Raw genomic sequence first — 12213 nt, forward strand, 5'->3', positions numbered from 1 at the left:
GTTTCCTGAAAAGTTGTTGAAATGCAAGAGAGATGCACAGGAAAGATTTTACTGTAAGATCCAACCAGAGAAATGGCACCTCCTCATTATTAAAAGATCTTGTATCCTCAGAAGCATTACTGAAATCAAGCAAGGAACAAAAAAAATAACAGCATTAGCAGATTAAGGGGATGGGTGAGAAAAATAAGGGGATGAAATATGGAGGCAGAATCCCAATGTCCCCTCCCTCCTCCCAGTCCAGGACAGCAACGCTGGGGGCACAGAGCAACAGCCTTCAGTGGCACCTAATTCCAGTTACTGCTTAGGAGCAAGCAACATTACAAGCTTTAAAATAAATATGTACAATCAGCAAAAGCACAAACAAACGGAAAGGTCACAGGAGCCAAAACCACTCAGAACAAACCAGTTGGGGCTAGTTAACATAATCTGCTCTATTCACGTAACTAAGTTTGTTTCACTGAGGGCATGAACTTTCTTGGAAAAGCTCAAGTAATTAACTACAGGAGCTTACACATTTTCTTTCCCTCAAGTTTATTTTACCCTGAAATTAGAGCTGCTTGCACACAACTGCTTCTACCAATTCACTCAAAAAATCAGAGTTTTGCTTGTTCTTTCCAGAAGGAGATGCTTGAAGAGATGGTACCGTTGAAGTGTAGGATTCCCTTCAATTCTTCCTACCTCCTATCCACTCTTCCCATCACTTTGGATAGATACAAAGAAAGCCATATCTTACCTCATGGAAAAAGAGCAGATTTCCAATGAAAGGAAGAGGTGGAGGATGTCGGATGCCTACTTTGCTTAGTTTGGAGAATGCAGAGGTAGAGTACCTGGAAAAAAATAAGGTAGTAAGTTCATTTTGGATCTTGTCATGATAGGACTTACCATAGCAATTGGTTCAGATGACTTCCCTGGATTCAGAGAGGGATAAGATGCTTTCTGTGTTGGCCAAACAGAACTGCCAATGTGGTGACATTGCTCAGTAGCTCCTTAGGTCGCATAAATCCAATACACTGGTGCTTCAGAGAGGGCAAAAGAACGAAGGGACTCAAACACAGGCCTGCAGCGAGCAGTGGAAATAGAGAGCTGCTCCACTTCCCACAGAGGGTCTTGTAAGTCAGAAGCTATGCACGGTTACAAACGAGATCAAAATAGGCATTTGGGTTTTGACTATTGTGGCACAGCTGGGAAGGGAACAAGACAGATATTCAGACAATTTTCTTCTTCTTCCATCACCGCTACCTATACAGATCACAGAACAAGAATTCAAACTAGTCCCAGTTGTGCATGAGCCAAGACACTGTCAGTATGTTCAAGTCAAGCCTAGTATTTGGGCCAGATATGCTGATTAAGTGATTTTCCAGGTGCCAGTCAGCAAATTAAACAAAGACAAAAAATACAGGGAAACAAAACCCAGACTGAAAAGTTTCATGCATCCCTTGTTTCAGATGAAACTGTGTCATGTTGACAGGGACTGGAAAAAGAAAAAGGAAAAAACCCAACCCCAAAGTCTTTTTTGTTTTTTTCCCTTCCCCTCCCCCTTTCTTAATACAAACAATGGATTTAAGTCAGTGGACTACAATTAGTGAAACCTGAAAGAGCAGGAGCTAACAGCAGCAGCTTTGATTAGCCAAAGACACAATAATTCTGAATACTGTCATAATGAACACTATCACCAGGAGGACCAGGGCAAAAGATCTTTAAGATGAATAAAGTCTGTGTCTATATGAACACCTTAGCTCAGACCAATAGTGTAGTTTTAAAGCTCTCCCTCTGCATGATGGTTCCATGCCTGGGGCAGTTTTGGCACATGCAGCCAAACTTTTTTGAGAGGAAACTGAACTTGAAGCTCTGCTCCAATCCTTCATCTTTTACCAGGGTAGGTCTGAACTCATGAGTGGTCCTCTAGCTTTGAACCCCAGGTGTGGTGAAACTGCTTAGTCCTGGGGAACAAATTAAATCTAGCCCCAAATGAAAACTGTGAACTGCATACACTGTAGGGCTTGCAGTATCAACTGCTTCAGTCTATCAAGTCTGCAAGTCATCCGTATGACATAACGGAGAGACAGCAGAAGCAGTGCCCTCAGATCCTTATGGGCTGTCTTCCTCTTAATCCCACCGTACAGCCTTGCTAACCCATTGCTATGACTTGGGCCTCTCCTCCTTCAGGTCCAATAAATCGACACATGCCTCATTTGAAACGCCCCCTGTGAGGCAGGCTGGAATATTCTGGTTTAACCTAATGGGCAAACTGCGTAATTCTTGGGGGTCAGGGAGGAGGGGGGAGGGAAAAGAAGAGAGAGAAAGGACCAGAAAATGGTCCTTTCCTCCAGCAGGGGGGAAAGGAAAGAATGATGTTGTAAAATGAAATATATAAAATTAAGATAATTAAATCTCACATGACCAGCGAAGCAAAATAGGACTTAAGTATTGACTTAGTAGCTTTTTGTACTTCCATAGTACAATACACACAGTACCTATTCTCTGAATGGGTTTTCTTTTGTGAAGATATGTTACAAAAAATCATAAGATACAGATTTGATCATTTTTAAATAGCAACAATTTTTTTTATGGGACAGTACAAACCTTCACAAACACAAACCCTCTCAATAGAAATTATGTGTCTTCAGTCTATGCAAGGGCACTATTTCAGTATGACAGGGTATTGTGGAATAAAGGCACAGAAGTCGACATTTATTACACATTTTATACATATTATTGACTTTTTGGTTACTTGACCGCTTTAAAAAATATGACGTTTTCCTTATTGAAACAGCTAATACTCTTGGGGAAAAAAGTGTTTTAACTTCAAAATGACAAACAGCCTACACGATACATTCTCTCCCCCAAAGAGAGGATTTTTTGCTGCTGTTTGAAATCTTCCTAAAGTGTCTTTGTGTCACAGCAAAGTCCTCAACTTCAGTATGAAAACAGTGGAAAAAGATGAAAATCTCTCAGTGGAAACCCATCAATTTTGCAGCATTTTATCCTGAATGTTTTCATTGTAGAATACATGGCAGATCACAAAACACCAGGCTTGGCTACAGTTAACTGCTAATTTCACTGTAGACCCAACACTCTGTAGACTGCTGGTCTTCATGTACTGCAAAGTGGAAAGTGACTGCAACAGAGCCTTACGCTACACAAAGTAAATGATGTGATCACCAAATATTTAAAAAGGAGCAGAACTAATGAGTACAGTGCACCCAGTTTCACAAGGCAAGAAACACGCAGACTCTGAAGACTATTTATTCTTAGATGAACACTTCATCTTTGTCAGCTTCTGAACATTACTGGCAGCTCCATACAGCTGAGGATTTGCTTTCCTTTTTCCCCTCCTAATGTGGTTTTCTCTGATGCTTTTTATTCAATTACATTTGAAGTAGGTGTTCAAAAGGTAAGGAAACACGGTTTACAATGAGATAGGAAACAGAAGAGCTGTATTCAAGCTACACACTGAAATATAACAACGAAAGGGTAGGGCCAGCAGGAAAAAAAGAAATCTCATCAATAAACACATCTAGCTCTACCCTATGATTTCACAATAATTCTGGTATTGTTGAAATATCTGCAGTTTTGCAGAAAAGAAAACAGTATGCAAGTGCATAAAGACTCATGGTGCTGCATGCACAAAAGAAGGAAGATCTAACATCGCACAGGCAATCTTGACTGTGACCACTTCTAATGTAACAGCTCATGTTCTGCAACCCTAAATATTATTTTAAGAGCCTTTTTCCCCACCTCTGCAATATTTCAGCTCATTCCCACCATTCTGGGTGGGGGAGAGAGAGGAAGGAGTACCTTGGGGGCTTCTTTTAAAAAAGAAGAAAATAAAATTGCCCTGTATACACAATGAACATCAGCGCTATATGAGTCTGACAGCTTCATGGCACAAACCTTTGCCTTTTCAGCCAGAAGCAACCTATAACTCAAATGGGCTAATTTATGCGATTCGGCTACTCAGCACACCCATGACACACACTTGGCCAGCAGCTCACAGAGCTGTGTGCTAAGCGCACTGAGAAAACAGCGGCCAGGTTTCGCTGCTGGAAAAGGGAGGTGGGCTATAAGCTGTAAGAGTGCAAACAGGCAGGGTCGCCTCGTAGGCGGTCACAAGACATTCATCCGGAGAAGCTGTACATCTAAATGAAACCGTTCTGAGCCCGCCTTATCACCAGCAGGAAGTCTTATTTCTCACTCTGCCACTTAACATGCTTCTATGTTAATTTATGACAAAAATTAATCTGATATCAGGCAAGCTCCTGCTGTTGCTGTGAGCGCACACTAAGGGTAGAAAACCAGCCAGTGGACTGGAAGGGCTAAGTCAAATGCAAGGTCTAGAAATAGAAGAGATACTGAGAGGTGACCAGGATGACCAGAGATACGGAATAACTGCTGTATAAGGAATAAGCAAACAGGCTATAATCTTAAACCTGGAAAAAGAAGCAATTGATACAGGACATGACAAATACATTTAAGATCCTGCATGGCTTAGAAAATAAATAAAGAATTATTACCCACTATTAAAAAAAAAATTAAAATCCACAAATGAATATTCAGGTGGCAGGATTAAAAATGAAGCAGTTTTCCAAGTAATCAATATACTAACTATGGAACTCCTTGCCATGGGATGTTGTCTATTCCAGAAGCTTAAAAAGCTTCAAAAAGCGATTAAATAAATTAATGAAAGGAAAAAATCAGCAGGCACTTTTAATTTGAGAATTTAACAAATGTAAGAGACACACATGGAAAAGATTAAAGGGAAGGAGGGAAAATTAATCAAATTTATTTCCCTAAGCAGGGAACTAGTCTGTAAGCTTCCAATGGCAGAATAAGAGATTAGACTGTTATAAAACCTAAAAGATAAAACCTCAGACACTTCAGCTTTCTTAAGAGGAAGAGAGGAAGGAGTCTTTGTGCAAAAGGGAGGGGCATGAAAAAGGATAAAACTCTGATGGCAGCAATATTTACTGGACGATCTAGCACATTCTCACTCAAAGGAGAAACAGAACCTAATATTTACACACGTAGGGCTTCCTGCACAACTATTAATTTAAAACCCTGGCATTATATTTTGAACAAAGTGACAAGACATCAAAAAGAACCAGAGGAACAGCAGTAATGAAGTAGATCAATAAACAATTCAATAACTCTTTGAAGATGTTCAAATGGCCTCTCAGAGCTAGATACTCTGTGTATATATTAAACATGTCTGTTAAAAGAAAGTTAACATGCCAAATACATTCCTGTAGGCCAGCATGGCAGATTTAAGCTCTCTGAAATATGAACTTTTCTCCACAAAACACCATAAAAAAAACCCAAGAAAGAGTTAAAATCAACAGATAATTAGCATAAGTTGTGATGGATATATAATCAACAGAACTAGCTATCTGCCCAGCCAGGCCAGTACCCATCAGTACTACAAGAAAAAGTACTATAAAGTCTACCATTAAGTGCAATCAATTTGTGTAACAGATAACATTACAGAGTTGCCAATTCTGTATCATAGAGTTCAACATACCATTGAAATTACCACAAATTTCTCTCAATAGAGAAAGTGCGTCATTCCTTCTACATCTAAGTAATGCACAGCCTAATAATATCTGAAAGCTATAAACTAGGACACTCAGAGATAAAAAAGTGATGTTATTTAATCTCATTGTTGGGAGCTGGGAGATGCATTATTTTGGAAGACTGAGTGGGAAAAAGTATTTTGCTGAGATAATGGAAATCATTCCTGCCAAATGAGATAATCATCATGCATTTTCACCTATTTGCCTCTATTTACATATACCCATACCAGATCCCAGTTAACACTGGGATGCGTTTTTCTCATAAAGTAGTGATAATATACAAAATAACGGTAGCCTCCCCAACATTACAATGATAGCTCATATAAAAACATACGAGCATTCCTGGGAGCACTGGCTAGACAGCACAGACTCACCAAAACATTGATATCATCCCCAGGCTGGCTACAGAGTTAGGCTTTCTGCTCTTAGCCCTCTCTGGGAAATTTTGTATTACGAATACTGCAGGTCACTGGAGAGCTGCCATCACACAAATCTTTCCTCTAGTCTGATGCTCAAGATATTTAAGATAGAAAATCATTATCTAGTCCCATTCCGATAGACGAACCCAGGTGTTACAAGTGGGTGAGTATTGCAGCCAAAGTGGATACCATCCCAGATGGATACAACCACCTCTGGTTATTACCTCCAGAAAGTGTACTCACTAAAAGAAAAACAACACAACACAAAATTAAATCAGCTGTCCATCCCCAAAAGACAGGTAGGTCCTGAAGCACTCTCTCACAAAACAGAAGAGAGGAAAATGGGGAAAGTAAATCCCTCTTATAACCTGTTCTAACCTTGGTCAACAAAGGTTACCAAATGGCCCTTTACTGTTACCCAGCAGTACCCTTGGTGAAAATGGAGGGGTTTGCTGAAAGGAAATACACTTGGTTGTGTAGAATACCAGGCTAAGAGTAAGGAATTATTACTATTCCTCAAAAAAAAACAAAACAAACAAACAAAAAAAACCCCACAGAGAATATCCACAAGTATAATTTCAGTACTTTCTAGAGGTAAGCTTCAAAAGAGACTTTAGCCAGTTTAGGATAAGACTATTTGAGTACTGCAATTTCATTTTCAAGTTCAACAAATCTATACTTTTTAACTATGAATTTGTAGTGCTGTAGTACCAGTTTCAGAGATAATGAGAACTTCCATGTAACACTTGCTCTCCTTAATCACCCGCATGCACTCCCAGTGTTTTAATTTTGACATAATTGCACAAGGAAAAGATAGACATTACACACACTTGCACCATCTGCCTCCACATGGGCAGATGTTTTCCAGCTGCAAAACCTAAATGACCATAGGATTATTACTTCATTGAAACATTTGCTAATGCACCAGGAATAATGTGCAGGAAAGGCCAAATTATATGCCCAATATTAAATTTATACCTCATCTATCTGCTAACAATCATTTTTTAATCCATATTGTTCTGGTCTGCTGAACAATCTTTTTAGTGTCTCTTATCTTAACAGAACCGATAGGCTCAAGGGACTAGTTGTAATAAGGCTGCAGGTTATCACAGTGTGTTTAAAGTTTTGGGGGGTTGCTTTGATTTAAAAAAAGAAGAAAAAATTAGCAGTGAATCAAGGCCAATTAAATGAAAAAGCCCATACAGAAAAGCAACACGCTTCACCATGCTCCAGAGAGACAGATGGTCCATACAGCAGGCCAATGACAGTATTTCATCACCTCTCTCAGAGTGCAACCCTTTCACACTGGGCAGTCACTTTTCCAAATAAAGAGCAAAAGAACAAGAGTCATAAATCCACAGCTTCAGCCCTTCATCATTGGCTCAACACCTTTAAACAAAATGATGGAGGTCAACAGCAGCAGAGTCTGTTGTGTCCTTATAGCAACATATATCCTTGTGAAAGGAGGTGGGACCTCCGCCCCATGTGGATGTAAAGGGTGGTCTCCTCACTAGGAGCAGTGTCCACAGCAGATCTGAGGTCTGGTGCATATGTGAGGCCATACATGATGCCTGCAGGAAGCCTGGGTCAGAGCCGAGAGCTAAGCTCCACTCTCACATCACAGCCCTGCTGCCTTAACCACAGGCCAAGCCTTCCTTTTGCTCCCTAGGACCACTGGTACCACGCCTTTCATAAGGACCAATTTCCTCTTACCCCATTTTATTCACTGTCCTGGTTTCAGCTGGGATAGAGTTAATTTTCTTCCCAGTAGCTAGTACAGTGCTGTGTTTTGGATTTAGGATGAGAATAATGTTCATAACACACTGATGTTTTAGTTGTTGCTGAGCAGTGCTTACACTAAGTCAAAGACTTTTCAGCTTCTCATATTGCCCTGCCAGCAAGGAGGCTGAAGGTGCACAAGAAGCTGGGAGGGGACACAGCCAGGACAGGTGACCCAAACTGGCCAAAGGGACATTCCCTACCATATGACGTCATGCCAAACAAAAGAACCGGGGGGTAGTTGGTCAAGGGGGCACAGCCACTGCCCAGGAACTGGCTGGACATCAGTCAGCAGGTGGTGAGCAATTGCACTGTACATCATTTGCTTTGTATATTCTTTTATCATTATTATTTTCTTCCTTTTCTTTCCTATTAAATTGTCTTCACCTCAACCCACAAGTTTTCTCACTTTTTCTCTTCCAATTCTCTCTCCCCTCCCACTGCGGGGGGAGCGAGCAAGCAGCTATGTGGTGGTTAGTTGCCAGCTGGGGTTAAACTGCACCATTCAGACAGATATTGTGAGGCACACAGAAGAAAATGGTACCACCTCAAGTTCATAAATGTTCTTGCTTCAGCCAGGAAGACTGAAGTTTGCATAAACAGGTGTACTGCTAGAAACGCAGTTTTCAGAAACCATAGTAAAATTTCATAAAGTTTCTTCTTACTCCCCACGCAATTACGTATCTTAATTTTGTAATTAGACATCCTCATTGCATAATTAAGAGGACATGAAGTTTCAGCTTAATTAGTCTTCCTAATTGTTATGCAAGTTCATATCCTAGTGATGCAATTCCATTTGCAGAAAACATGGCACCTGTTTCTGTACACATCTCAACCATTCATACATACTAGGAATAATAGGATGGATGAGGGATGCAGTTTCACTTTTAAATCGAGGGAGGAAAGTCTGCTTGGGAGCCTGATCATTCTGGCTTTTCATTGCCATAAAGGAGGTACTCACTAGACCACTGGCCCATTATTTTGTAGGGTCAAAAAGGGGTTGCAATGCTATGGTGGCTGCATTCCTGAGATGTTATCTAGCATGCACATCAAGTAGTGATGTGCCATGCAGGCAAAGCCAAGTTCTATTCCCTGTCTATTGGACAACTTGCTTGATGTCTGTTGCTGTCAGGGAACTGGTTTTAGAGTTCAGGTCTTGTACCACATTCCTCTGCAGCAAGAGTACATACAGAGCCACTCAGTGCTATTAAAAACCAGCTGGCACAAGGGCTGCATGGAGTCGCACCCTGCCAGGGAAAGCCCTGGGAAAGACAAAATTACTTCAAGATGCTCACTCAGTGCCACCCAGTGCTTTTGGGCCTGAGACATCTTCCTTGGCTGCAGGTGCGGTGGGGAACACAGTCCTTCCTCCCTTTTTGAGACCAGCCTGTCAGTGTACATATGGCAGGATGGCAGGCACCAAAGCATAGACAAAAAAGAGTTAGTGGAACAAACCTCCAGGCATCTTCCCCACTTGTAACCTGAAATGAGCAGCTCTGACAGACAGCAAGGACAACTCACCTCCTTTTAGATAGTTCTGGATAAATGCAGACAGACCTCATGATTACACGGCACATGATTATTTAATTATTTATTTTTACGTTAACATCAAGGGGCCACCATCCATCCAGTGCACTGAACATGGCAGAGGTCCTGCTGACCAGAAATGGACATGATCAGAGCGCCAGAGATAATTTCATAGTGTACAGAGAGCCTGAATTAATGGTCCAGAGCCCAACTTTGTTCTGGCATTTCCTAACTTGTGTGTACTTGACTTTACAACCTCAATAACGTGCCTTTAATGTAATTTTCTGTGCAAGTTCTCAGTTTTTTAAAAAAACCTCATTAAAAATCCATCACATTGCATCATCTTGCATCCCTAGGGGTCATCAAAAGACCCTAGGACTATGGCAGAGACCTTTGCCAAGTGAGCTAATGGCAGAGCTGACAGAAGAAGCAGGTTGTGTTTCACGCAAGGGAGCTGCGAGGCACTGCCTGCCAGAGGGTCTCTCTAATACTTCCTTGGAGAGGAAAATAAAAAAAACAAAAAACCACACAGCAAAATTGAAGAGTTCCTAAACTGAAATGCTAGGCTCCTTGCTGGGTGCTGACACCTCACCAGTGAGCCCTCATCCGCTCCTCTGGCAACACCGCCACATCCCCGCTCTTCCTCATCCATAGCCTTGCTGCCACTCCCAGCCCCAATCTCTGCTTCTCACTTAAGCAGACCTGCACTGCTCCCCTGACCCAGCCTCTGCCTTATCTCCCATTGTGACCTCCCCAACCGATCCCTTCCCAACACAATCCCATGCTGTTTCATATCAGCCATTCAACATCCTCCATGCAGCGATTTATCCCAAGACTGCTTGCACAAGTCCCCTCCTTTCTTATCACTTCGACACCCACAGTCCACAACCTTTTTCTCCTCCCTGGCAGCGCTGCATACAGGTGCTGGGTGAGTCAAGGGGAAAAGGGCTGGTGGAGATGTGAGGCAGGCTCCCCACTGGCAGTTCTTGTGCCCAAGCCTCATTGATGCTATCACATGGGGGATCCATTACAGAAATGCTTTTCCCAGTCCCTGTAATTGGAGCAAGCTGAACTGCTCTCAGGGACTTGCTGCCTGGTCAACCCTCAGCGCAGACAAAGGGTGGAAATATGCTTAGCAAAGACAAGATCAGAAATATTAGCTTAAAATTATATAGAAACATAACAGATTCCAGTGAATGTGTACTAACTGCAATTTTTCAGACTTAACAATTTGACCAAATTTTCCTGAGAAAGGCAAAAAGTACATCCACTGACAAAACCCACCTCCTCTCACCAAATATTGAATCCCTGCATGAAAGCTAACATAAAAATCAAACACCACCTCTAAAAAGAGTAATTAAGAAAACCACAGAAATATCCCCAAAATAAAACAAACAATCCAACATTTTTCTATAGCCTTTGTCTCAAAAATTATGGAGCTCATTTTAACTAAATTTTTTCAATAATCCTACCTAAGGCAGACACCAGCCCTGGAAAGTTCAAGCCCAGCTGCTTAGCATTTGATAAAGCAATAGGCAATTGAAAATAGAGCTGTATAATGGGAGCATCACACAACCTTAATTTGTGGTGCGCTCAGACCCGCCTGTAATTAAGTATGCCAGATTAAAAATAAAGGGAACACTGGCTCTCAGTCTGAGAGCACACATAAAATCTCAGCTCATAGCTAGTTATTTTATGCAAGTTCTAATCCATTATAGCAGGGGGGTGACAATGACAACGTTGTCTGACCCTTAATTACAGGAAAGTTTCTATAATACTGTACATACCAGACAGCCTATGATAAACTTGAAATTAGTACTGGAGAGACTGTCTGCTCCCCATGACTTGAAAACTGGGAGTACTCTGATACCACAAGGTGAAAGGATGCCTCTTTATTCTTCTTTTCTTGCTCAGATTTTCATCTGTTTCTCTCATTTTCCATCATTCCCAAAACCAAACAATGCCACACATGATTAAATTACACTTCGCACATGCACATTTCATTTCCACACCATTCAGGTACAAAGGAGGTACAAACTCCTCTGGAGGAACGATCCCATGTCCTGGCAGGTGGGTGAACCAGACACATGAAGCAGCATAGAAGGGACCCACTGGAAGTGAGAATGCTTCAGGGAACAAATGACAACCTGCTATGTCATGAAATAGCACCGGTACTGGCTGCAAAGCCCCAGAATTAAACAACAGAACCTACCATACATGCATCTAAATAGTGAGAGTCCAGAGCCATGTGTTTTGCTGCATGTTTTAATACCACTACAATTAAAGTGAAGGGTGCCCAGAGCTCCCTTCATGAAAAGCAGCAAAGCACTGTGGTCACCAAGGAACAACATCATTCATTTCTGAAGGGACAAAGAGACAACCCTTCCAACCTGAAGGCTCCTGCGCACATGAACAGTTAAGTGGAAGTACAGAAGTGGAGTTCAAAGGCTTGTGGAAATACAGAAAATAAACTCAGCCTCCTCTTTTCCTTTACACCTTATTCATGACTTCTTGAGTACCTACGGACTGACAAGAGTTGAATCCACAGGAAAGAGTAACTCAGTCCTTCTCATAATGTGAATTCATCTTGTAAGAGACAACATAGATAGAGCAAGGAATATGCATAACCTTTATTCCCTACTCCAGAACTAGCAGAATACCCTTTAGCAACCACAGGTATGAGACAGGAAGAGCAGTGAAGTTATTTCAATCACCTTTCAGCGTGCTTGAGCAGTCAATCACCATCAGCAGCCCGAGTAAGCTATCATGGGCCACTACAAAGGCTGATACCTACTACAAAACAGCAAGTAGTTGAATAGATGCCAAACAAAGCCAAAGGAAAATCAGAATTTCAAATAGACTGGATGAAAGGATTGCAGGAAGCAAACTTCAAGGACAGTCTCCAAACTCAGAAAACT

At 41.5% G+C, this 12213-nt stretch overlaps 1 protein-coding gene across 1 annotated transcript in view; it reads right to left on the bottom strand.

Moving 5' to 3' along the window:
* The window catches only part of TBXAS1 (thromboxane A synthase 1), a 231588-nt gene that overhangs the window by 176877 nt on the left and 42498 nt on the right, over nt 1-12213 (bottom strand). Inside the window, exon 2 of the mRNA XM_075706989.1 lies at nt 734-827. Coding sequence (XP_075563104.1) covers nt 734-827 — 94 coding nt within the window. The remainder of the gene's footprint in view (nt 1-733; nt 828-12213) is intronic.

Source organism: Pelecanus crispus, chromosome 1 (genome assembly GCF_030463565.1).
Source record: "Pelecanus crispus isolate bPelCri1 chromosome 1, bPelCri1.pri, whole genome shotgun sequence".
NCBI classification, from domain to species: domain Eukaryota; kingdom Metazoa; phylum Chordata; class Aves; order Pelecaniformes; family Pelecanidae; genus Pelecanus; species Pelecanus crispus.